We start from the raw sequence: 27,600 nt of genomic DNA on the forward strand, positions 1-27,600 counted from the left end.
AATGCTCTACGCAGTTATCAGAGGTTTTAATTTCCTGCCTTTCGATTTCGATGCTTGGGTTTAGAGGACCTTAATAATACGAGACTGCCAGCAAAGATGAGCGCTGGTATGTAAGCATGCCCTGCGGGAAGTTTCTAGAAGCCGACTGTGTGATATCTGTTTGCTGCAACACACAACACATGAATGGAAGGGCGAGAGAGAATATCTGAAATATTGCAATGACAAGATAGAAAAAGAGAGAGGGGGGGACCATCCCCTCATCCCTGGCACACACACACGTTGTCCTGAGATGCCCCAGATTGCTCTCTATGGCTCTGAGGTGCAGAGAGGAGAGAGGACAGGGCAGGTGTAACAAGGCTTCACACATCCCAACAAGCACATTGCAGCAAAAACATTCCCGCTGGCAAGGACTCAAGCACCCCACTGCATGCCACTAAGAGGACGATTAACAAAGCAAGGGGCCCTGGAGTCCTCTACCAACAAGACCCCCCATTCTATAAGCACTAGGTACTATAGAGCTTATTCTCTGTTGGGACTGGTTACAGCACACAGTGACAGTGGGTGGCACAAGGGTGGACTGTGCAGGTTTACAGAAGGCAGAGGATGGTTTGACCGTGGACTTATCAGACAGATGACTGCAGAACTAAACCAAACCAAACCAGAACTACAGAATGATTAGCAGTGCCACTCATCCTCTGCAGTGGACACTGACTGCATTTCAGTCTCTGCATAGAACCTCGTTCACCCTCATAATCCCAGCCCACATAGAGGGCTGGCCAGTGACAGCCATCGGCGCTGCATTCACTGACTTTTAGGACGCATGGTCATGCAACACCACTCTCATCTATAATACAGGTGAGGTTTAATAGAGTGATATCAAACATGATACTACAGTGATGCAAATAATACAATCTAGATTACTCAACTCCACATCAAGGGCAGAATATACTCCAATAATCTTTCAACTCTCATCACCAAACAATGACAATATGCCCCATTACATACAAACCATTTTCAGGTTGTGCAGTATTCTGTGTGCAGGACTCAAAATCGTATATTTTCCAAATCACCAAGCAGAGATAGCCTAATCTTTCTTCCTGGAAGTGTAGAAATTCCATTTCAGGAAAGATCTAGCCCAGCTAGAAGACACTTCACATGAGATGACACGATATGTCATTCTCTTGCCACAAAATGGCATCGAGTTACAAGAAACAGTATATTGTGTAAAGAGTGCTCCACACAATCTGTCCAGTATTTGTTGAATCCTGAAGTCAAAATATAATTCCTGTAGAAGTTAGACATAGAAAAATACCTGTCTGTGTACGTGTCTGTGTAGATCGAGTCTAGACCCAATAGCAAAAGCAGTTCAGTGTGATCATCTGTGTTAACCCTGCACGTCGTTTCCTTAGGACACCCTCTCTGACCATGGCTGCATTCTTCTGCCGAGTCTGTCTGCTGGCTCCACTGCTGCCCATGCTGCTGCTGGGAATGCGTGTGGAGGCCGTGTGCCCCTCCATGTGCTCCTGTAGCCGAGCCCACCGCGTCGTGGACTGCTCCAACCGGGGACTGGCCAAACTGCCCGAGGGCCTACAGCACAACATTCGCTTTCTCAACCTTTCCCACAACCATCTCCCAGATCTGGACGGTGTCCTGGCCCACTATGCCCACCTGAGGACACTGGATGTGTCCTACAACCGCCTGCGCCGGTTCCCCTCGGGCCTCCCGCGGGCGCTTTGGGATATCCGCGCAGCCGGGAACCATCTGCAGCACCTGGATAAGAATGACACGGCCTACCAGTGGAACCTGCAGACGCTGGATCTGTCATGGAACGAGCTGGACCGCGTGGTGTTCATTAACAACACACTGCCAGCCTTGCAGGCACTCAACCTCAGTCACAACAAGTTCTGGACTGTGCCCACCAATATGCCCTTCAACGTGGTGATGGTGGACCTCTCGCACAATTATCTCCTGCAGATCCTTCCTGGGTCACTTGACCGGCTGACAAGATTGGAGAAGTTCTATCTCCACGGTAACCGCTTTGCGTGGATAGGAGAGGGGACGTTTGGGCATCTGGAGGATCTGAAGCTGCTGACGTTGGGGGATAACCCATGGGCTTGTGATGAGGAGGAGAACATCACTCGCCTGTTGGTATGGGTGCAGCAGACAAAGGCACGCGTGTTGGGATGCCCGTGCCACACTCGGCACACCTGTGGGGAGGCTCACCTTGCCACAGCAGGCACCTGGCATTCCTATGCCTCCTACACAGAACATCCGTTGGGCACTGATGCACATAACCGTCTCCTTCGTGAACCCAGTGACCACAACGGGCCACCTATGCAGGTTGTAACCTCAGGTTACCTGTCAAAGTGGGCACTTATCAACCCACACCAGCAAGGCAATGGGAGCCATTCGGCTGAGGCCTCAGAGCAGACACTTTCCAGAGAAGCCAGCACAGTGGCGACGGTCAAACCACACCACAGCCTTGGAGACAAAACTAGCACAGCGGTCCGCACACGCGGCACCAAGAAGGTGGAACCAGTACGGGCGCGCAGCACGAGCCTTGGCCTGCATGCGCCAGTGGGACAAACCTTTCCCTCTAATCTTTTAATTGCCATGGCTATCCTCAAGGGCTTCTGAATTGTCAATCTTCCGAACATTAACCTATGAACATTTCTTCATCGGTAGTCTATCCTCACCATCTCTGCACATGTGAAGAAGTTGATTTTGGCTACTGATTATAAAGGCCTTCTGAATTACCCTCCGTCCCCCTCCTCATTCCCTCCCCAATAATCTCTCTGTCTGGCTTGAATGTAAACAAAATGACAATAGACACAGAATGGGATAAAAATACAAAACTAAAAAGTGTGCCTATCATGTATTCACTCTCTCTATCTTTCTGCTTCCAAACACGTAAGCCAACTTCTGAAAACGTTGTTGGAAAAATGTATTGCTCTACTATGGATACATGTACTTCTGGAAAAAAGTAAAACCAACAATACACAAACAAGAACTAGTCTGCTTCATGTATCATGTTTGTCCACTGATGCATACTATGTGCCAGATTGTAATTCAGTGTGACCATGAACAATCCCTCTTTGGATGCATGACTGTCTAACAAAAGTTAAATAGGAGGGGTTGGGATAGAGAAACTGATGATATGTCACCTTGGCTGATCCAAGCTTGCTGTTAGCAGCTATCTGGAGAGTCAATGTAACTAATACTATGGTCACTTACCCACAAAAATGATTATAACAATCATCAACAACCCGAGGTATTACTGACTACAACAAATAATGTTATCAAGGTAGTCATTCAAAATGGCCAGGTAAGTCTCTGGTCAGAGATACCTCAATCAGCTAGTTTATTTATGAATAAACTTAGCATAATAATTTTTTTAGACGTCTGACTGCTAATTAGAACGCACACACTAACATTATCGTTTCCAACAGTAACTCACAACAATTTGGGCATAATAATGTTACAGAAACGAACCCTTCCATGTTGCACAAGAAAGAGCTCATATTAAGTAAAAAAGAACGCACAGATTAATTGGTCTCCTATCTTTACTGTACAACATTATCGGACGTGTCACTGGTAGCTTCAGTAACTTCAGCAATGCATATTTTCATACAATGATGTTGACAATAGATAATGATAAAAACTCCAATTATAACTAAAACGATTAACTTACTCTGCAGTTCAAGAGCATGATTTATCCACAATGTAAAGTTGGTTGTGCCTTGTGTTCTAGGATGAGTTGATGGGGTTTCTCTACTGTATATACTGTAACCCCCTTCTGCCATGTACGGGATATACAGAATTAATGATTATTCCACAGTTCATCACTGATCTCCTCTGGCAACGCACTGCATTTTGGTGCTCTGCGGGTAGTGCAGAAGTGAAAGTTCTGAAAAGCTGACAGGCGTAGCAACAGTAACCAACTGAGGTGGGAGTAAACAAAGGCTCAATTGCAAAAGGTCATGATTCCTAGCCACTGGAGTAAACGTATCCTCCTTAACTCCTTATAGGTTATTCGCGGTCGGAAGATGTAGGTGGTTGCAAAAAGCTTTCTTCTTGTTTTTTGGAGTGTTGAAATAGCAGGTTGCTCCTTTTTCAATAGTGGCTTCTCGCTCCTTCTTCGTCACAAACAAGTAGTTTCGACAGTAGGACTCAACTAATTTGGGGGTCTTGGGGTACCTTGCCACGTTTGTTTTATCTAACGTAGGTTTGTGTGTAGATTTAAATTAAATGTGCACGCATTTGCAGACAGGCGATTAATTGGTTAGCCTTCGGATCTATACTGATCTTATTCTTGGTCTCTCTGGAATCCAACTAATGGATATCCGTCGTAGTGACGTACAACTTTAATCCGTGCCAATTGTTAACTATGACCACTGGAACCTCATAAAACACATGGAAGAAATAAGAAATGAGTCAAGTGTTGCCTGTATTTGAAGCCTGGGAAGCCTGCTGAAAATCCTCAAGACTATTTTGGACTGCAGACGCATTGCACTTGGCGGTTTAAGAAAAGGAAGAGAAGACGGACAAATAGCTCTGCTGGGATGATCGTGCACATCGTCTCTTCTGGAGTAGAAGTTTTGTTCATCGAACGCATGTTCTGAGTGTTACTAGTTTACCCTCCTACACTATATTCCAAAAATAAACATTCAAGATTCAATTATGAAAATTAATTCATAAATATAACTAGATTTTGAATCCACAACATAGTATATAGTGGGGATAGTCAGAGTTATTACCAAAAGTACTGCATTCAGATACACAATGCTAAATGCTTTACTGGGAGGAAATTCAGGTTTTTCATGCTCAAATAAGCCACTTAGGAGTTTCATATGCACATGCTCAGCAGTAAGACATCATTATCTTATGTTCTGGGAATTGATATACGAGAAAAACAAAGGCTACACAGTTCAACACACGTAGGTCTTGTTAAAGGTCCATAGGCCTTTCAGGTAAGCCTGCCTTTCTGTAGTTTTGTCTTAAAGGGGTACAGAATTGTCAGTCCTTAACACCTACAAAGTATGACCTAAATGTCTTTGTCAACATTCCTGATTTATGGAAGTGATGAAGACTCCTTAAGAACACCATAAACCAAAATGCGAATATTTTCTCAGATGATGGATGCATTTGCACTAGGAGGGAAATTGGCAAAACGTGGGCCATAAAACCTACCTCCGTGCCACATAGTAGAACACTGGGTTCCCAGTCTTTGAGGTGCCAGCTTGGTAGAAGATGTTGAGGGTCTTCAGGGCTTTGAACTCCTCCTTTTCATGCACTTGGTGCCTATGGACAGATCAGAATATCAGACGTTCGACCCTACAACTAGAATTTATTTGTTGGGGGGTGGGGGGGAGGGGGACGACTGGTCACAAGCATACACAGCATAACTAATTTATGGAATTAATTTGATAAACTATACTTACTAACGAACTTAACCCATCAAAATAAAAACAGCCAACAGGTCTAGTCATATTACCTGGTCATGAACTCCTCAAACTTGGAGCTAGTGAGGTTAAGGCTGGACCAGTGAGTGTCAGCCACCGGCTTATGTTCTGGAGGGCCCAAGTAAGCCAGGAGAGTCGCCATTTTGTCGAAGGGCCTCCGACCAACAGCTTTGTGATCTCTGTAAAGCACAAAGTAATTAATTATCCAGATATCCACCAACTTATTCTGTGTGCATAACATGCTGCCCATTTCATGCTTTTGTGTTCATAATTGCCTGTTTTATATAGCCAATTGTGCAGAATTGCTTAAAGGAACAATACGTAACACTGATCGCAAACGTACTGCACTAATGGGTACTGCAGTGCAAATTAAAAATATTGGAGAGAGCTGTCTGCCCCCGCCCCCTCCTCCATAGACTTGTTTGCCCAAACTTAATGCAGTCAAGGCATCCATATAGGAATACCACATGACAGACTTACACAGATTAAATTAATTTCCATCTTCATGTACTGGACAAAATTAATGAACTATAGGAACTGCTTCTAAGTCAACAACACCAAATAAAAACAAAGACAAAAACCTACACCTAATGTGTGCTTATGAGGCGTTATAAAGTATTATAGCTACTGTCAGTGAATGTCAAGTGACCAAATCAATAAGCTGACCTGCTGCTTGATAGGTATTGGCCAATCCGCTCCTGATTGTTCCACAAGAGGCGGTGCAAGGCAAGGACATTCCCATCACTGATGAAGGAGAGGCTGTGATTGATGGAGTCGCTGGGGGGCGAGTCTGAGGCGATGTCCAGGAAAAACCTGCGGTACGGAACAGGTATTAGAAGACAAACAGGATACCTTGAGGGTTATCTGCTGTTCTGGACTGAACGTTGCTTTGCACATCTATCCATTCAAAAACAAAAGCTCAAGTGAAGAGGTACCGTCTAGCTGCGTCGAAGTTGCTCTTCACAAAGTCATTGAACGGTCTCATGTGCTCTTCTTTGGTGAATAGGACATGATTGGCGATGCTCTGCAGAATCTGTGAAATAAGAAAAAGGGAGGGGATGAAGACCAACAAAAATGTCAAGTAAACTTTGCTACAGTGAGCTTAATATTCAATATTATTAGGTCCTGTATTACACAGAGAATGTCAACATTGTCATTCCATGTCAGCAAGGTATTTCAATGTACTAGCAGTCAGGCACTTAACATAAAACACACATAAAGCACAGTTCAGTGCCTCCAGAATCCGGCAAGGGTTTTTTGTGATTGTTGCGGGAAAAAGTAACTGGATTTGCTGTGGGCATTCTCAAACGTTTCTGTGATTTCGAGTTAAATTAAATCAATCACACATAATGCAAAAATTCCATTACTTTGTGTTGTTTTGCAGATAATAAGAGAACATTGCAACCCGCAACTGCAGGAAAAATCCTTGAATTTACATGAATTTGCGAAAACCCAAGACAGCAAAATGCTGGAGGGACTGAAAGTTTTCCTAAAATATTCCATTTAGGAAAAAAAATTAAAATTTCATGAGGATTTCTCTTTAAACAATATGGTTTATGGTCAATATGGTTTTATTTAGTAGCAGAAAATGTCCAAGATACAAAAGATAAATGTACCAAAGAGACACTAGATAATTAGTATTTAATTTCAGAATGTCAGATGCGATCTTTTTACATGCTATAATTCTTCTATACAAAAACTTTAAGCTTTAACTGTATTCTATTTTGTACTCAAATAAGAAAATAAAACAAATTTGGAGATAAAATAAAAGTTTTTGAATTTGTTCTTAACTAACCCATGATTTCTAATGCATGGCTCCCCCTTTTGGAAAGGTTCCTAGAAACTCAACTCCGAAACCACCACTAGGTTCATCCTGATCTCCCAGGAAACTGGAAAATCACACACGCTGGCCTCTGTATCTCATATGGTACCTTCTGCACCTAAAATAACCTACACTTCCAGTTTAAAATGCAAACGACTGAGTCATCAACTGATCGTGACGTTGTTTATCATTGGTCCTCCTTCTCATCCCACTTACTCCCTCCCCACACATGTATACCTTACCTTAGACATCAGCTTGAGCCCCCGTTCTATCCTGGGTGGAGGTTTTTTATCCAGAATGCCGGCCTCATAAGGGGACACGATGGCAGGGTTAATAAAGCGGAGGAACATGGCGCTACCCACGGCACCGATGCTGTTCTGAGGGAAGCGCTGGCTCACCACCTGCATGGGGAGTGGGGAGAAGAGGGGCCAAGAGGGGAGTAGGTGGGGCATTGGGGGGCATGGTGAGATGGGTTAAGGTAAGGGGGGTGAGGGTGAGGGAGTTAGGCCAGGTGTTCCCCATAGAGTTGGGGGTAAGAGGAGAGGTGAGGAGTATGGAGCAGAGGTATCAGGAGGAGGCAGGAACAGACAAGCAACAGGACAGAAGAGGGGGGAAATGGGAAGAAAGGTGAAAAAGGAACACAGTTGTCAGCAAGTACAGCAGCATCTGCACGAACAATGTCAACAGTCCATCAACTTTTTTTTCACCTTTCTCTAAACCAGCCAACAGCCCCAAGAACCAGTGAAAACACAACACCAACCACACTTAACAGAGAGAGCCCATGGGAAGCTGTACAACAACCAAAAGAAGTAAAGTGAAAGCCACATAACCATGAACCAATGGAACAACAAAGAAAGAGAAATGAGATGAGTCATACATAGTCCTACTGTTGATCTCACATGAAGTGAAAGACAAACATGGAGGCCTGTTCTAACCAACCTTAAAGAGAACATATGTAGAACATGAGGCCTGTTCTAACCAACCTTAAAGAGAACATATGTAGAACATGAACACACAGCGGATGGAATATGGGTTACAGGGGACACTGCAGTTTAGTGACATCCTACACACACACACGCACACACGCATGTGCGCATACACACTCACACTCATAGCTATTTCAAATGTAACTGAACAGTCTTTTACCATTTAAAGAAAAAAAAAAACATTAAAATAAATGAGTCTTAACATGTAAAATTTTTTTTTTTTAAACACTCCTTCAAATCTGTCAGTTTTCCTCAACAGTAAAAGTCTACACTGTAAGACTACAAGTCTAAAACCTTGAGCACAATGCAAATACACCACCCTGTCTGGTAACCCAAATTCCTTTTTGAGGACATAATAGCTTAGCTCAATGTCACTTGCAATATCAAGGACATTAGAATTCACACCACGGTAATATGACAATATAACCTCTTTGTATCAGCGCAATATACACTACATTTCTTATCATAACAAATTATATTTTTCTTTGATATAGAACTGGTAAAAAATCTGTGCTATACTAAAGTCGAAGTCCAGACTTCTTGCACTGTATATTCCAAAACTATTTGTAATGCACAGAAGAAGGAAAAAAAAAAAACAAGTCTCTTATCAAAAGCATCTGAATTGCTTTGACGATTGAGCAAAAGTAATGGATGAGATAAAAGCATGTTAATTCATGTTACAATTACGTAAGTACATCTTTTATGTTGTAAGGAAAAGCACTAAGGATAACCACTAAGGATTGATCTATTAAAGTAGGCCTAGGGCTGGGCCAATGAGACAATAGTTATATATATTGTGAAGAAAAGTTTCATAATAGCGATATGAAAAGTGTTCAATGACGGCCTCGGTTAGCTTAAACAGAACTGTCTGTAAATATTTTGCATATGGACGACATTACGGCATATGGCACAGTAATGGAATCTGGTTGCACAAACAACCACAAGGCACACTCCCATTGGTTCATAACCCGCCAGCACATCGCAGGTATGTGGCAACACACAGAAATAAAGAACATCTCAGACAAGGGTATTGAAGGGAAACATTAGAACTGCATGCTAAACGTAGATAGCAACTTAGCTACCCGATTAGCTTCCTGGCAAGCTGAATGGCCATTTTTCGTGGCTGCTACAAGAAATCCCTGATTGATTTCTTCCTATGCATTTGAATGGCGTTACTATTCTTAAAATACAAGCTTTTTGGTGGGTTTGCACGTTTTTTCAGTTTTTTATTTTTCACATTAAAGAACCCAAAGTAGACTTTAAATGATCGGGTCTAAAAATGATCTTGATTTATAGCGTTTTAGATTTTAGATTGTGATGATGTCATTTTTTTAACGCATCACCCAGCCCCAGGCCTATTACAGATAAATCGCTATTTTTAAACAAAATGACAAAGAGAGAGCGAGAGAGACAGAATGAGTGTGAGAGAGAGAGAGGGAGACAGAAAAAGAAGCCAGAACAAAGGAGTGAGTTGGTGATGAAGGGGTTAACAATGTGCAGGTCTTGTCCAGCACCCACATGCAGAGACAAACTCATCTACATCCACATCCACACACACACACACACACGCACACTCAAATAAAATCCAATATTAAACACAGTACAGTATTCTGAGTGACTCCAGGACAATGCTGGAAAGTTCACAGATAACTGGCATCAGTATGTACTTTGCCTCACTTGAGTCAAGTGAGAAACCCCAAACAGCTAAATCAGAATACTGTAAGATACGCACACAAGCACAGTCATGGTGATCGTTGTGAGCTGGTTATGACAAACAAACAGTTTTTAGTACTCTCGTTGAGCACAACGCTATGGGCAAGTGACAAGCTAGCATGTTGGTGGGAGGCAAGACACACCCCATATAGCACATGCATTCTAACCCAACTAGTCACCCTTACCACTGCCTGCTGTCTTCACAGACACCATCAGTCCACAAGGATGCACCAATATAGCAGTTTAGTGCCAGATATAAACTTTTCTAACGAATTTTATGTAGATCAGCAACCAGCTATAACTATAGATTAAGGTTATAAAGACACAAAATTTGGGTTATAAGGATAAAAAAATGACTGTAGTAGCAGTGCTTCGTATATCAGGAAGCATAAGGATGGGTGAAACAAACCCTTCTCCCATCTACCTGGAGGTCTACGCTGATCCTGAGATGAGACTATATATCTGCAGTACAACATAACGCACTTGCACTAATTCAAAGGGTCTACATTGGTGCACCCTGGCCTGTAAGGTACACAAAAAAGGGTGACCCAGCACAAAATCAACCCTTCAGAGTCTGCCAGGACGGTCATCCCCATAGTCCAGACAGAAGCAGAGATGAACATGACGTGGCCTAAGAAGACCAGAGCACTAAACAGCCCTGATTTCCTTTGGTTAGAGAGTTAAGTGAGAAATGAGATAAACAGTATGGAGCTGGGAAAGCTTGGAGTTAGTACAATGAATCCCCAGGACATTGTACACAGACTTTAGGGGCATGGATGCATTTCTGCAAAAACAGCATAAAACAAAAGCACTCCATCAAACCAAGAGAGAATTTTGCTTTGTTTTTATTTTTCCAGGGGGGAACAAAATGCAAAAAAGACTTGCTTTTTTTGCTTCACGGAACTTAAAAAAAAGGAAAGTGGCAAGAAAAGGTTCTCACAAACTTACTGATTTTTTGTTTTCCTTTTTCTCTTTAACTCTGGCTTTATTCAGTAGAGAGTGGCAAGTAGCCTACAGAATAGAGATGAGCACAAACAGGTCACAGCACCGGCTTCACACAGGAAACACACACACACACACACACACACCTGCATAGACCTGCAGCAAACTAACTAACACATGCTGACAATGAAAGAGAAGCGCAACTATGTCCTGCAGGAGGACAAGCAAACACACACACACACACACACACACACACACACTAGTCTAACTGTGGAACAAGTTTGGCAATTCATTCTAAATAGTGGCTTTTTCATATGATCCTCCAGCAGCACCATGATGACAGGACTGACACAAGCCACACAAAAGCAGACGACTCAATCACTCTTACTTCATGTGGGTGGCTAACAACAGGTGCATGTGCTGAGAGTCCTTGGGGCTGGCCATTACGCCAACTCTCTAATCCCATAACCTATGATGTGCACCCTCATTAGACCCAGGAGGAGGGGGAAAGCTAAAGGGATGCAGATGGTGAAAGATACGGCTGTTTATCTGGCGCCAAGATGACGCAACAGAGAGGCTGACTGTGTGTCAGGATAGACAGAGCAAGCGCATTCAGGGTTGTGTCATGAAAAGGTAGCAGAAACTAGCTAGAAAGCTAGGAAGACTGCAAGAGGGTGGGGAGGTGGGGGGTAAGATTATGTTCAGCGAAAGAAAAACGTCTATATATAGATATATAGATGAATACTTCTGAGTGAGAGAAAAAGGGGAGGTGAAAAAAGAGGATAGAAGCCCTAACCCTATGGTGTCCCATGTAGGCCATAATACCCAGTTTTACCAACATCTCGCATACAGAAAAACTCCTCATATTCTTCCTTTGCCTCTTCCCTACACTAGTTTTAGCCATATATAATACAAAAATCACTCTTACTACTGGAGAATCTGTTTGGAATTGATCTATGTGAACACTTGTATGAGCACGTAAGCAGAGCTCCGCTGGATGTCTGAACCTGTGTCTGTACATAAGGGGCTCATTTTAGTTCTTTAATTGTTTGAATAGTTGGGGGGACAGACTTATTTCTGAGTTCTGCTGTTAAGGGAGAATGCTGAATGTTGAGTATTGAGAACTAAACGGTTACAGCAAGAGAAGGATCTAACAGAAGACAGCACAAGAGAAGAGAGTGGAAGAGTGTGTGCTAGAGTGCGAGAGCGTGTGTGAGAGATGGCCATTTGCCATACAGATGTATTTAGCAGGAAGATAGTGGACGGCCCCTCCTCCCAGGCCTGGCTCCTCCCAGTTGGCCCGCTGTCTGAGGGGGACACCGCACACACCGGGGCTCTGTGCCGGTCCACAGAAAGACAGGTAAGCAGCTGCCATGAAACTAAACCGTCACCTTCATGGTGAAGTCTGTCAGCAGCGCTCTACTCTTGAGCATATTTTAGGTGACAAATAGGAGGGAATTTCTATAATTTAACATTACCCTGGTTGGTTGAATCTGGTTAAAAGATTTGCATCATATGCCAACCGTGATACAATAATGTTTCTGAATATAACCTGGGACTCTTCCTGTGAGTGATTTTTTGGTACATGAAAAAAACAAAAGACAAACACAAGCAGCCAACATATTACAGAATACACTACATATTACAGCATTACCTTAACACACACTTACCTCTTTGACACATGAAACCCATTAATGTATCAGATAAAAATAACATTGGGTCGATAACAAATTCTCATTCACACTCAGTTCTCCAATGGTAAAGTCGCAGGCGTCATGTATTTCCACATTGCAAGTTAACCTAGCTATCTATCCTATCCTATCCCAGCTATCTCTAGCTTAACGAACCATCTTAACAGTTGGCAGTAGATAGGGTGTGTTAATATGAACTAATTAGCTGCTAGGTTAAACTTATGTATTTGGAGGCCAAGGAGTGAAGCTACACAGGCACCTTGTGGGTTTCTACCTTCTCTTACTATAATGCTACAAGTTATATTGAGGAGACTGTAAAGTCACCTAGATAACTAGCTATCATTTAATCCAAATGGAATTCTGCCATTTAAACAGTTTAAGGTTATTTAAAAGTTTCCTTAGCTTTCCTTAGTTAGCTAGCATAGCAACTAGGCAACCACAGCAACAAGGAAACACCCTTTTCCTCATAGCCTGAAATCAAGGTCTCAAAATCAGCTCACCAATAAAAAAAACAGTCTGGGGTTCAAAGTGATCACTTGCGAGTGATGTTAAATGTTTTCACATAAACATTAAACAATCCCAAGAGAAATAATGGGACTAATCAGTGGAGCAAGGGAGTACTCTGATATCAAGGTAGTGAATGAAGGAGAAGAAGTCTCTGGGGCTTTCTCAAACACATTAATCCAATGGTTCCAAACCACACTGGAGACCTATCAGAAGATTATCATTAATGTTACTAGGTTGCCATGGGACAGATTAATGATTCAACTTTACCAGCTAGCTTCCATCCCCACAAAATAGCAGTAGCAGTAAAATAGTGATAAATAAATGGCTTTCAGTGTGAGGGGGAATGATATAACTCAGAAATGACAGAAAGTTCTCAGTTCTCAGCTTTAAAAAAAAAAAACGAAAAAAAAAACCACATGCAGATCACAGGAAATGGCAGCAAATAAATAAATAACTTAAAAAAGAATTTTCAGCCTTTGACCCAATTGGTATGAAAGGCGAGATGGAAACTAAACTAAAACACAGCAGCAGCCATGTGTGGGCTTCAAATGAGGAAGCAGTGATCAGAAAGCTGCATTTATGTTTTCCTCCAGAGAGCATCAATCTCAAGTAAGTGGCAGACGGCCGGTGGTGCTTCTGGGGGTGCGGGTGACTGTGGGTGAGCTGGGGGGGGGGGGGGGGGGGGGAGAGCGTGGCATGGGTGGCCGTGCTCAGACCTCCTTAGATGAAGCAGTGGCACATGTTACACCAATGAGGTTAATCAAAAGGTTAGGGGCCCTTCATCATCATCATCATCATCCTCATCACCACTCACACATGCGCAGTGAGAGAGTGGCATACTTGTGAGGCTGCAGAGAGAAGGGTTTGAGGGAGCTCTAGGGGGGTGGAGGGTGGCATGAGTTAGCTCGGATGGGAGTACCTGGTAGAGGCAGTGGCAGACACTGCGCAGCTGGGGAGGAAACTCGCTGGATGAGTTGATGATGGCCAGGAAGAAGCGGTCTGTTATCTGCAGCAGGTTCTTCTGGTTCTCCTCGAGGTTCTCCATCTGTTCTAGTCTAGAGCACGCACATAATGGGAAAGTTAGTAACATCTCTTCATCTGACTGATGTTGTGCTGATGTCCTAGCTGGACATTATAAGAACTTGGTAAATACAATGCAGTCATGTCCAGTGTAATACTTGGCCAATGTATGCTATACTAGACACCATGGTGTGCTTGATGTGTCAGCTATGCCACCTAAGGGTTTTATTACATGGGTAGCAAGTTGCAGTATACTAGACAGAGCCAACCCAATCAAGTGTTAATAACTGCTATATTGTGGACCACATGGCCAACATTGCAGTCATAGAACCAGGCTTTCTGGATTAGGACAAACATTATTTGTGGACATAGGACAAACAGTCGTCTGTAGTTTAGTTATTGTAATGATGAAATATGTGTGTGAGGGGCATTTGCCTAATTTAGTGTAACTAATATCTGGTGCTTCACAGAGTTTCTCCAAGCATGGAAATTGGGTTTCATTCACATCGTCACATCCTGTATAACATTTTTCCATCACACAGATGCTATAAATAGAAAATAGAACAATATCCTGGACCCCCCCCCCCCCCCCAAGAGGAAGATATTAGAGATGGAATCTCTGACCCAGATGATCCAATAAGAGAAGTCAAACGGTGCCAGAGATTTCAGCCTCTTTTTGAGATCCTGCCAAGTGCGATGCCAGACAGCAGGTGAAGCTGATGTGGGACCTACCTGGTGGGATCCACCTCAAAGCTTATCTGCTGCCACTCTGGTGTGGTGATCACCCCTCGGAGGAGAGGTTCTAGAAGCTTCTGTAGATATGTTGCTCCATATACCTACAGGTCAAAGGGTCAACGGTCAAATGATATGGTCAAAACACAGATCAGATGATGCGCACAAGAATAGGAAAAAAAAACTGTACAATAAAAAAAGAAAACAGTAAAGCAAAACCATGGTAACAGTGAACAATGCCACAGAAATGTTGTGTTATTCAATGACGACGATTCTGTGTCAGCGCCAGGAAGTACAATTCCTGTAGTTAGAAATATAATTAAAGTAGTCTCTCCTTGGACCACAGGCTGAACCACTAAATGTTCTGATGGAGATCATTTCCAAACACTGTTAAAGACTGAAGAATATAATAATCAAGTGCCTTGTATTATTAATTACCTTGTATGAATCATGTGCTTATGAAAGGAGGAACATGGCTTTTCTATGTGTGTGTGTGTGTGTGTGTGTGTGTGTGTGTGTGTGTGTGTGTGTGTGTGTGTGTGTGTGTGTGTGTGTGTGTGTGTGTGTGTGTAACTTAGATTATAAGGTGCCACTTAGTCTGCATATGTACAAGAGCATGTTTAGACCGGAGGTGATAAGAAGGGTCGAACTGTGCTTCTTCCGACCAAAACTTTCATCGGTGCCTCGGACGTCAGATATCCACCACGTGGTTGAACGCTGAACTTCTGTCTATATAAACCTTGTACGATGTGTTTATGATTGCTTCAATTTCAGCCTTGTGCTGGGAGTGAGCCCGATTGCAATTGTTGTTGTTTGTCTAATAAATATAATTATATGCAGCTCCGGAGTCCTGAGGTAACTAGGGTGAATTTTCACCTATCATGTTCCTTGAAAGGACTAACATCAGCCCACTGGTTCTCCTTACCTTAAAACAGAAGGTCATGATTTTACTCGCCAGGCTGTTCCCCCTGAAGAGTGTTTGCATGGAGTCGGCCAGCTCTACTTCCTTAGAGAACATGTTCCACAGCAGCTGGTACAGTAGGTGCCTGGAGTCAAACAGCGTCACCAGCACCCGAGCCAACTCATCCTGTGAGAAGACATCAAGTCACTAATCTCTCAACGGCACAGCTGTTGTAGCCGCAGTATTTATACACTAATGACTGCGTTATGTGTGCATTAAACATATACATAATACACATACATATATACACACACACACACACACACACAGAGGAGGCAAAACATTATGACCATGTGCTTAACATCCTGGTGGTCCTCCATGTGCTGCCATGAAAGAAGTCCAAGCCTGGCAACAAGAAGTCATCACTTTGTTGATGTTGTTTAGGTCCTTACTCTTTAATGCTTTAATGAACGCTGTTGTTACAAGGTAACTAATATTATATACTTTTACTGCGAGTTGTCATAATGCTTTGGCTAATCAGTGTTTGTGTGTGTATACAGATGCAATGGTACACAGTACATTGTGTCGAACCGTTCAGTACTCCCCCTACAGTTCAAGACGCACATGTGAACCGCGATACTACGATATGCCTGTCATTTTCCTTTCATTTCCAAAACTTGCTTATTGCGCTGCAGACTGCACACAGGTTGTAGGCTACATTCAGTTCCACAGAACATCACAGCGCTTGTCAGAATTTCCCTGGAGCCTATCAGTGCTCCGTATGCATAATAGGAGCTCGCTACTGGAGTGGAAACCCTTCTAACATGGTGCCTGAGACGGTCTCATTTACGTCTCCATCACACAGCCGTATCCCAGGTGGAGCAGGGAGAGTCTGCTCATGAGCAAAAACACAACAATGTCTCGCTGTTCCCTTCAAACATCAATCTGCGACAAATACAAAATAAAAAGGGCAATCACAGAGCACAGAGCTCCGCCAAGCCCAAATGCCTTATCTCACGACGTTATCGAAAGTTAAACTAAATTTGTGGAGCCACCCCTTCAGATCTGCTCCAAAATGTAAAAGTTCATTGTTTAAAGGGTGATTAGTTTTTTCTTAAATATAAAGATACAGGGACCGTACTGTTACCGTGGCCCCGAAACCATGATACATACCAAACTGTGGGCCCGCTGTACCGTTGCAGCCCTAACGCACACGCATTGCTCAATTTTATTTTTTATTTCACACACTCTACTCGCATTACTCTCTCACACACACACACCTCGTATTACTATAATATAATACTGGCACCAATGGTAAGGTTAGTGGTCTTGCTAGTGCTTGTGCCAGTCTGCAGTCACCATAGCAAAAGAGAAAGAGTCAAGTTGTTTCCACGCACCCACTGGGAACAAGGCACCACGTTGGCCAGTGCCATGGCGATGGGTAGCTCCCCTTGATCGCCCATCATGGTAACGAGTTCCACCAGCCGCTCAAATCGGTCAGCCAGAACAGTCTCCGCCAGCGTGTCAAACTCCGTACCCTGCTGCAGGATCTTGGTCAGGACTTCCATGAAGGTGGCACGTGTCTGCAAGTCCTTATGGTAGCCCAGGCCTATTGGAGACAAGTGTGGTGATATTTTAAACAAATTTATGCATGTGCTGGAACAGATTTATGATGTCATAATATTAGTGATTTTAGATATATATTATATTATTATATATTATAAAATCTACTTTGTTTGGGAGTAAAACAGGTCTGCAATGGGATCCAAACCAACAGCCACAGAGGAACCATTGAGGAAACCAAAAGTCTCCTCAGTTGGCATAATCACTGGCACATTTTGTCAGGTTTAACACACAACAGAGCTAAACACTGGAAAAAGACATCCAATAAGACGGTAATGTCGGGATTCATCATAGTTTTTGTAGAATTTACACCCAATCACTTTAAACTTTAAATCAGTTTCTCTCTGCGGAGTGTGCCCAGCCAATGGTTATTACCCATGTATGCGTCTCCCCTTAGTTTTAATTGGCCTGCCTACTTTCAATACTCTATTTTTCTGGCACACCCGGTTGCTCTCAGGAAACCTTGAGCACTTGTACATGCATTTGTATTATTCTGACTTATGTAAAGAGGCATAGTTTGGTTTGAAACGTTTCAAATCAAAACCAAAACTCAAATCAGAAGGCTCTTGGAGCGCGATTTATGTCCACGTCCTACCGAACTTACCAATGGAGTGCATGAGCCCGCTGTCCACATTTGCATTGAGCAGATTGGACATGGCAAGGACGGTACAGTGACGTAGCGATGCCAGGCGGCGAGACATGCCACGCTTCCTCCCCGCCACCTGCTGACCGTCGTCTTCCACCTCACTGCAGTCGTTCAACAGGTTCATGAACAGAGTGAAGTATCTAAGGGACAGATGGAGAGGAGGAGGAGGAGGAGGAGAGTCCAGGAAAGAACAGAAGAGAGAGAGAATAGAAGGTCAGAGACAAAGAGAAAGGCTATACATGCATGGCCTGTAAATAAGACGTCTGTCCTAGCACAACTGCTCTACATGCTGATGGAGACAGGTGGTGGCATGATGCACGGCATTATTAAAAGGCACGAGTGGACTCTCACAAGTTGGACAAGCAGCCAGAACCAGCACTGGTAGTGAGGTCCGGTAAGGTACACCTGTCAGCGGAAAACTGACCACCACCCATGGTTTTGAAAGTGTCCCAAACCATGGCGATCTGGTGATGACGTTACCTCATGATAAAGAGGTGGCGTGTCTCCACCACTAGTAGGCACTAGACCTTTCCAATTGCTGAGAATTTGCAGTTCTATATGTAGCTTCCAGAAGTCCATTGGCAAATGGTCTATATCACATTAAGGTGGGAAATTCTAAGTAAGTTTAAAAAAAAATGAAGGGAAAGAAAGGGTCCTTGTGCTTTGTGCATTTAATTATGAGTTTAGCTATATGCATAGGGATGCAACTACACCAGAATTATTACCAGGAGCATTCAATACAAACAGAAAATAAATGGCGTGAGAGCAGAAATTAAATGACTGGCAATGTATCTACCGATATTCTTCAGCCCTTCCTCTGATCATTGTCAACCCAGTTAATCCCAGGTGGAGAGGGTGGAGGAGGGACATGCAAAGGTGAAAAAGAAGGAAGAGAAGATTCTAGGAGTTTTGCTTTACTTGAGAAAGAGCTGGGATTTGGCCTCCATCAGCTCCACCCCATCTCCCTCTTCTGGCTGCAGGGGAAGTCCTGCTAGCAGCGACACCACTGCCTCCATACTGGCTTGGTCCAGGTCCCTGCCAAACACACACACATGCACATGCACAAAACGCATTTACAAATCCACCCCAATCTGCCAATCAACAAGAAATCGGACCTCACAGACTGTTGAAAAATGCAGGGTCTCCAGTCTCGCATTCATGAGATGGTTTTGAAAATCTGTACCGTGTCAGACACTTGATGTCATCATCTGCAGCTTGATTGGAGGTACCCATCACCCAGTCTGTTAGGTACTCCACCATCTTGTTTCTGTTGGCATAAACAGTACAGCAGTTCAAGTCACTGACACACCCTCTCTCAAATTAACAAAGCAAAACAAAGCAATAAACAAAACAAAAAAAACTGTAAGTGATTCAGGATTCACACTTGGACAAATCCAAAGTGTCCTTTCCACAGATGACTGATGGAGGACTGAGCATGCTCACCTGAACTTCATCTCCTGGCAGAAGGACAGGTCATCCCTCCTCTCCATCATCACTTCCACCAGCTGGCAGAGCTTGGTCTTGATCTGGATGGCATGGACCATATTCCCCAGTATACGCACGTACCTGAGGAGGAGAGGCAGTTCTGCGTCATGTTGTCTTGTCTACAAAGAGAGGTCATTAATGCATTATGGTCACTAAGGAGGTCTCTTAAGTGCTGCACCCTCCAAAAGGCAATCAGGCCCTTTATGGATGAGACAGGACATTCTAGCACTTGCCTAAGAAACACAAGAATTTGCAATCCCAGAAACCTACCTCTGACAAAGAGCTATTAAGTATTGTCTTAATTCAAATCTCTTCACAATCACATGAAAGTTGCTTCTTGGGGAAAAAGATTGTCAATTTATTTGGTGGAGTGGACTTCTCCACATCACTGACTAAACGACCCCACTCTCCCGCCCCCTCACCTGACTAGGTTGAGCATCATGGTCTCTATGCTGGCCATGCCCAAGTGTTCTGAGCTACCCTCCGTGTGGCTATCCAGAAGGTTCTTCAGGATGGCGATGGTCTGCTCCACAAACTGAGTGTTAGTGTCATTAATGGGGACCTACAAGATTGGAGAGAACCACAACGTTAAAAATGCTCAGACAAAAAAAAGATGCTCACAAAATTGATGAGAATTATATTAAGAAGATTAGCTAAAACATAAAGGGGTGAACATAAAGCATACATTTAAAAATCTGATTTTAAACGGAATTCATTTTAAATCTTTTAAGCCGCAAATTTCTCAAATGTCTGCCCAATTTCTTAACAAAATTCAAAATGCTGACAAATCCGAAGAGCGTAGAGACAGAACCGTTCCATCGGCCCGCGTTCCCCCTTGGTACCCACCGGCCCTTGCGTCTCGAAGAACCTGCCGATGCTGTTCTTGAGCTTGTTGAAGAGCATGGGGTAGAGGGCGGGGCTCAGATCCAGGCCCACCAGGTCCTTGATGTTGTTGCGGATCTGCAGGCCCACCCTCTCGTGGTTGCACACCATCAGCGAGAGCAGCCGGTCCAGGAAGCGGCCCAGCGACGTCTCGGTGCTCACCTCGCAGGAGCCCACCGAGATCATGGAGCTCTTGCGCTCGCTCAAGGGCCCCATCGGGGGGCTGTAGGTGCTGGGGGGAGGGGTGTTGCGCTGCTGGAGGCACACCCCACCCAAGGCACACAGGAAGCCGGTCATGTTGATCCACTCCTGGAGGGGTAGGGGGGAGAGAGAGGACAGGAGGGTGTAAGCTTACGTCAGAAAATGTGCTGTGTACAATTTCACCAGTCAGGGACAATGTCGCCCCCTGGTGTCTGTTTCTGGCTTATTCTGTATAGCCAGTATAGACTGGCGTCTTTTAGTTTCTAGATTGGATCTCCCCACCTGTCCATCTTCAACCTTGTTTTTAGGATGATTGAGAATATGCTTTGTTGCTTGTTCCCATTTTGTATGGGTATCCTCCCAAGCCTATAAAGACAACAACAAACTGAAATGAACAGTGGAACTGGAATAGAAGGAAAGAAAAGAAGGTTCATCACTGCAGTACGAAATACCATGCATGCAGACAGAAGGCATTTTAAATTTGACCCCTGACCTCAGTATTGCCAGCGGTGGGGTGTTCTATTCTCCGGAGCAGAGCCATAACTCTTTTCTGCAGGGCAGAACGGCCTGTATAGACAGACACAAACATTAAAAGAAATATCTCGACATGAATAAGCCACAGCGAAACAGTATAAGTGAATGATGTGACAGGCATCTCTTTTCCACAGACCTGTGGCCATCATGTTGCTGACCGAGGCGAACTCCATGAAGGTGTGGTAGTTGGGCAGCACCGTCTGCACAGGCACCTCGTCCACACAGCAGCGGATGTCGGCCTCCTCGCACAGGTGGCGGAAACACGACATGGCCACCAGCACCGCCTCCATGTCTGGGCTCCAGAGGAACATGTAGAGGCTCACCTCCAGCTTGGTCTGCGCCTCCTTACACGTGGAGATACCGCTGCCTACAGTCGCACTCTCCTGTTGGGGGGGGGGGGTTAATGTGGTTAAACATTTGAATCGTTTCAAATTCATACAAGCCTAAATTTCAGTGGACAGTTGTACAGAGATGGTTTCATTGAGGAATGGTTTCATGACAAAGTTGTAACTGTAACTATACAGTCGTCAAGACAAACAAGTTTGGGTCATTAGCTCCCATTGATTTAAATAAAAATGAAATGCAGATGCTACTGAAAAGTGACATATTACTGGTGACTTAACATTAAAAATGCTGTTTTCATTATTTTCGGTGTTCCTCACCTTGGTCTTCAGCAGGAACTTGTTTCTGCAGATGAGAATCTCCCGTAGCCACTTGAGGATTTCGGTGCTGTTGATCATTTGGTGACCAATGAGCTTTTTACAGATGGAGTAGAGAATCTGGGAGCTGAAACAACACACAGAACACACACTCAGAACCTCAGAACCCACTCAGAACTCGCACCAAGGTCCTCGGCTGTGCCATAACAACCATTCTGCTTCTTATCGTCAGGAGAAAGCTAGATGAATCACTGGAATTAGTAGACTGACAAATCTCAGTCAGGAGATATACCTGATATCCCAGAATGCCTCGATGGGGGCGTCAGGATTCCACAAATCAATAGTTTCGGGCTGGTGTAAGACCAACAATGCCTGAGGGGGGAAAAGAGAGAGAAACAGTCAAAGAAAGGCCATGGAAACAGGGAGAGTATAAGAGACCGAAATTCAAAAGGTCATATAGCAACAAAATGTGAGCATAAGTCAGTCGAGAAACGTGTGAGAAAATAATGTTTCCAGGACTGAGTGATAGCCTTGAAGGAAGAGTGTGGGATTCAGATGGGGGTCCAGGGGAGTGTGGCCTGAAGGCAAGAGGACAGGCTGGAATAATGCGGAGTTTGCTAGAGATCAAGGAATTCATTTGAAAAATGTTTTTCTATGGATGACTAAGGGTGAGATGGAGCAGCCAGACCAGCCTCTGGTTTAGTCGTGTCTTTATCAAAGAATGCCCATGTGTCTCACACTCCTTACAGCGGACTTCAGCAAGGGTCTTAAGACGGGGGGGGGGGCGGCTGACAGTGGAGGAGGAGAGCGGGGTCGAGAGGAACGAGCGTGAGGGGGACACGAGGAGTCAATGGCACTAGAATAGTGTTCTGCCCACTGGCCTCACCTCCATGGCCTCTGGGGAGATCTCCGCGGAGTTGGTGTAGGGAACCAGCTGCACCAGCCCAATGATCAGGTCCGCCGTGCTGATCTGGATCTCCTGGCCATGCTTCCCAGGGTTCTGTGAGCGAAACACACACACACACACAGGTTTGTTTTCAAAGAGTATTTCATGCGCTATGGAATAAGAACATCATAAAATGGTCCAGTGGTCAGCAATAATCACGGAATCTTACAAATTTGACACCTTTGATACCTAACATTTGGCTGCGAATGCCAAACTTGACCTGTAGGCATGGGTGTGTGTGTGAGAGTGTGTGTGTGCGCAGCTCACATGCAGCATGAGTTTGGGGTCCGCATGGATAAGCTTGACCAGCGCCAGCAGCAGACAGCGAGAGTCGAGGTCTGTGGACTTGTCTTTGAACTTAAGGCTCGTCGTCATCTTCTCTTTGAATGTTTGGCTCTGCATAGAGGAACGAAAGACAACACCATGGTAAACTTCACATATTGTATATGTATGTATGTGTGTGTACACACACACACACACACACACACACACACACACACACACACACACACACACACACACACACACACACACACACACACACACACACACACACACACACACACACACACACACACACACACACACACACACACACACACACACAAAACGTACAGCATTTTTGAACAGAACTAAGTGTACCGTACACATCTCCCAAATGCTATCCTAGATTGGTTACCTGTGAAATTTAGAATTGATTTAAAAATGATTTCATTAACTGACAAACCATGAAATGCTCTTGTCCCACCACATATCTGTGGGCTCCTAACCCCTTATTCCCCTGCTAGGCTTCTTCAGTCCTCCAGCCTTGAGTCATTTTCCTTGCAATCAGTTTAGTGTAATGTCTTGTACTTGAACTCCCTTGACCGAAGAATTTTATTTTGCTCTACTGTTTCATTTGTATGTCTTAATCAATATCTTGAAATTAAATACCACTTTGTGCCTACTGCTTAAAAGTGCTAAATGAATAAATAAAAATAAAGCTTATTATGGCTATGATTATTAGCATGTATTTGTAATTATTACTGTATGCGCGTCCAAGAACTCCATCCATTTTGCCATTAAGCAAGAGGAGTAGGCAGAGGCTACAGCAAGAACCGTCTTCACTACTGTAAGTCACTTCAAGTAGAAGTTGCTGCTTAGAGCTTTGAAACAGATTGTATCCATATGCATGCAGCCTGAGAATTGAACCAATGACCTCTGTATAGCTAGGACTCTGCTCAACCAGTCGCTTTATATGCAATGGCAGTACAGAATCATTCCAGCTATGGTGGCATTTCATACGACCATTAGACTGCCACAGAGTCTGTGTGTGTGTGTGTGTGTGTGTGTGTGTGTGTCTCACCGTTGTCATACGTAAAGGAGCATGAGCACTGGCCCCCTGGATCACTCTGGCCAGTGTGTCTGCGAACATGGTGCGCAGCTCTACAGAGTAGCAGTACACCGTGTCGATCTTAGGCCACCAGTCCAGATGAGACTACAACAGGGGAGAGAGAGAAAGACCACATTTATCCACTCGATCCCAAAATAAAATTCATCAGCCAGTATAATGGATGACCAAATACTGTAATTCATTTGCCTTAAATCTTCAAACAGGACAAGAACGCTGTGCAATGCAAAGCTGATGCGTCTGAAATAGTGTTGGCCTGCAGACATCGCCAAAGCAAGCTATTCAAAACTACACTTAAGATAAGCATCCGGGCAGGAGTGTACCATCTGCACAGATAGCTAAGGCAACATAGAGTTACTCCTAATGCAGCAGTGTATGGATCTGTAGGATTTGTAGGTGGAATTTATGTGGATTCTGTTTGCAAGGAGAGGAGCGTCATACTTACATTGGTGATGATTCTGTGCAAAGAGTTCACCAGGACATAGTGGAAGGTCTGAGGAGCGGAAGCAGCTAGGCAGACCTAAGGATCAAGGGGAAAGTTTAAAGATTAGATTATTTTTTACAAAGGTTCATTCTATGTTCATTCTGTACCAAGAGCTGATGGGACAATGATCAGGGAAAGCCATTAACTATGACCTGTCACTCATAGGGGCTAACAGCTCCAATGTGGTTGACACCTGCTGCTGTAGTACTGGAGTGATTTTAAATCACAGTGTACATTAAAGGCCATATTTTTCCAGAATTAGCAACTACTACTGCTGCTGCTGCTACTGCTAATTTTACTCTCATCTGTGCTCCTTGGGTTCTGAACCTCTGATTTGTATAGCCAGCTCAAAACTCCCTCTGCAGCATAACCTGACAAATATCTAAATGTGGAGGTTAGTCTGATCTTGATCAATCTGAACTACCCAGAGACAGTTTGTGTTTGTGCAGAGTTCACAAGTCAGAGTAGTTTTTACAAGGAAAACAAAGAAGCACTTCCAATCTGTTGAATCTACAGAGGGACGGACACACCTTGAAGTGCTGGTTGTTGTGGGGGTTTATGCGGAAGCAGGAGACAAAGCAGTCAATCATGAGATCCACATCTGCACTCTGATTACCTGTCCCCCGGGAGAAGGGCTTGGCTGGGTTAAAGAGCAAGGCCTGAAGGAAAAGAGAAAAATCATTAGAACTGTTTAGAGATGTTGGCTCTAGTCTCTGTGTCTCACGTGTGTCGTGTCTCTCTCTCTGTGTGTGTGTGTGTGTGTGTGTGTGTGTGTGTGTGTGTGTGTGTGTGTGTGTGTGTATTTCATTTTGGGTGAAGTAATCACTTTTAAAAGGTGTGGGGCATGACATTTATTGTCTGAACATTAGCTCTGTGTCTGTCTGCATATTCGTACTGTTAAAGCGGACCACCAGCTCTGCACCAGCATCTTAAAGGACCAATATGTAATAATTTGTCTGTACTAAATCATAAAATAAACGTATGTCATCAGAGATTAAGGAAACATGTTAAACTGAAATACTGGCTTCTGCAACAACAATGCTACAGCCAGTATATTCTCCTATTAAAATGTCCGTTCCAGAGCAGAAAGTCTGTTCGTGTTTTGGCCTGTGTGATTCTGTCCAATGCTCATTTCTCCAGGACCATTTCTACACCCCGGGTTGCAAGATAAGAACATGAACACAGCATGTGACCAAAGTCAAAGTCAAAGTGTTTATTATCTGCCATAGAAGTAAGCAAACAAACTGGACATAAAGTTTGATTCTACCTGTCCCAAAAAGCCTCGGCACCCTTCTAAAAAGCTGCATGACCAGAGACGTAGTAAAATGCAATGTAAATATTAGAGATGCATTTCACAGATGGAGACTACTAACGGCCTCCTTCAACGGAGACGCATTCCCAATTAACTTGACAGGTATGCAGGACCTGCACGGTCTCTTCTCTCTGTCTGGTCCTCTACCTCTGTATACATTAGTTGATCTACTTGTGTGTGACTCGTTGTTGCTTGCCATTGTCATAGTTAAATGTTGAGCCCGTCTTGCGCTTGTTCGTGTAGGTTCAGTGTCCCCAACATGGCAACCCGCATGAGCTTCGAGTCTAGGGAGGAGGGGAGACAACGCTCTCCAATATTTGGAATTTGGAATGCAGCACCACTGAGTGCATTTTAAACACTTGGTATCCTGTCAACATATTGCTGCTTTGAATGAGGGCCATTCTAGCCTCTATTTACTGTTGACCAGTAAAGATAATGGACAGGACTGAGCAAACCCACTACTCGGGTGCATCCACTTTCTGACACTTATGTAGGTCACATGGCTTGTGTTCACAAACCTTGAGGTCCACGACTATCGATTGCACCAGGAGGAAGATGACAGAATTGTCCTCCCAGTTGATGTAGGTGGAGGCTTTGCAGAGCTTCACACAGGCAATGGCCGCACTCTCTGTCAGCTGTTTACTGCCACCATGGCCTGTCAAGGCCTTCCGCAAGTTATCTAGGAACAGCTTCTGCAATGACAGGGGAAATGTTGAAAATGTTGTCACTTTAGCACAGCTACAAACTGTAGTAAAATAATGTATACACAATAAATAGATATCAAGCATATGAGCACTTTAATCTGCACTTTAATCATCCACATATTATTTTGATATAATATGACATAAGCTGCAATCCAAGCAGCCTTTTTTCTAACCTTGTTGGCCTTGCTTTCATCCACCACCTCTTTGGTGATGCTCTGTGTGATCTCGGGGCAGAGGATCAGGAGGATGATCTGGAGAGGCCACACGGCAGCCTTTCGCTTGGCACTCTCCGCAAAACTGTCCACCAGGTCAAAAAGCTTCTCTGCGCAGTCTGAGATGGGAGACCGAACACACACGTGTGGGATAATAGTATTTGCCCCACCTGACCAATGAAGATGACAGCCTACTAGATTTAAGTAGCCAGAGGTATCTTAATCATAAAAGAAGTTACAGGATGGAGGCTACCGGCACCTCAGAGAAGTCCACACACACACACACACACACACACCTCAGAGAGAAGTCCTAACGACCTGTGGATACTCAAAGGAATAAACCCCCAAACCTGCCACATCATTCAATCAAAGGTACCTATTCTCATGTCCAGGTTTTATCTAAGTTACACAGAGTATGATAGCAGAGTATGACAAATTGCCAAACTGGACACAATGATAAGTAAAACCAAACGTGTTCTAACCTGCCATGTCTGTCTGTGGCCGCTGATACAGCATGGTGAACTCATCTGGATAATACTCCACCCAGTTCCAGAAGGCCTACAAATACATGACAACAAAAATTATTTTCATTAGCATTCATCGAGAGAAAATGTTAGCTTGAGTGCCATTTTTACCATTTTTAACATATACTAGCTTATATTTGGGGTATTTCAATTACTTATTCAGGAGCAAAACTTCAAAATTGGGTCAAAATTAAACCCTCTGGAAGTGTAATTGTTTGTTTG

The 27,600-nt window shown here is 43.9% G+C and overlaps 1 protein-coding gene across 6 annotated transcripts in view; it reads right to left on the reverse strand.

Moving 5' to 3' along the window:
* Positions 1-27,600, reverse strand: part of nf1a (neurofibromin 1a) — a 79,496-nt gene that overhangs the window by 35,058 nt on the left and 16,838 nt on the right. For 4 of the 6 annotated variants that reach the window (XR_004164316.2, XM_031573776.2, XM_031573774.2 and 1 more), the window contains exons 7-35: positions 27,337-27,412; positions 26,816-26,973; positions 26,457-26,630; positions 25,157-25,285; positions 24,588-24,662; positions 24,098-24,229; positions 23,020-23,148; positions 22,693-22,806; positions 22,099-22,178; positions 21,810-21,933; positions 21,284-21,530; positions 21,107-21,180; positions 20,896-20,979; positions 20,377-20,721; positions 19,953-20,092; positions 19,489-19,611; positions 19,229-19,312; positions 18,964-19,080; positions 18,004-18,185; positions 17,174-17,385; positions 15,801-15,962; positions 14,876-14,979; positions 14,043-14,178; positions 10,932-10,994; positions 7,527-7,685; positions 6,398-6,495; positions 6,129-6,275; positions 5,495-5,641; positions 5,191-5,301 (exon numbers count right to left, since the gene is read on the reverse strand). Coding sequence is in view for 5 of the 6 variants with exons in the window: in XM_031573776.2 (XP_031429636.1) it covers positions 5,191-5,301; positions 5,495-5,641; positions 6,129-6,275; positions 6,398-6,495; positions 7,527-7,685; positions 10,932-10,994; positions 14,043-14,178; positions 14,876-14,979; positions 15,801-15,962; positions 17,174-17,385; positions 18,004-18,185; positions 18,964-19,080; positions 19,229-19,312; positions 19,489-19,611; positions 19,953-20,092; positions 20,377-20,721; positions 20,896-20,979; positions 21,107-21,180; positions 21,284-21,530; positions 21,810-21,933; positions 22,099-22,178; positions 22,693-22,806; positions 23,020-23,148; positions 24,098-24,229; positions 24,588-24,662; positions 25,157-25,285; positions 26,457-26,630; positions 26,816-26,973; positions 27,337-27,412 (3,926 nt within the window). In the remaining variant the exon portion in view is untranslated. The remainder of the gene's footprint in view (positions 1-5,190; positions 5,302-5,494; positions 5,642-6,128; positions 6,276-6,397; positions 6,496-7,526; positions 7,686-10,931; positions 10,995-14,042; positions 14,179-14,875; positions 14,980-15,800; positions 15,963-17,173; positions 17,386-18,003; positions 18,186-18,963; positions 19,081-19,228; positions 19,313-19,488; positions 19,612-19,952; positions 20,093-20,376; positions 20,722-20,895; positions 20,980-21,106; positions 21,181-21,283; positions 21,531-21,809; positions 21,934-22,098; positions 22,179-22,692; positions 22,807-23,019; positions 23,149-24,097; positions 24,230-24,587; positions 24,663-25,156; positions 25,286-26,456; positions 26,631-26,815; positions 26,974-27,336; positions 27,413-27,600) is intronic. The other 2 variants (XM_031573777.2, XM_031573778.2) reach the window with 1 other exon arrangement.

Source organism: Clupea harengus, chromosome 9 (genome assembly GCF_900700415.2).
Source record: "Clupea harengus chromosome 9, Ch_v2.0.2, whole genome shotgun sequence".
In the NCBI taxonomy this organism is placed as follows: domain Eukaryota; kingdom Metazoa; phylum Chordata; class Actinopteri; order Clupeiformes; family Clupeidae; genus Clupea; species Clupea harengus.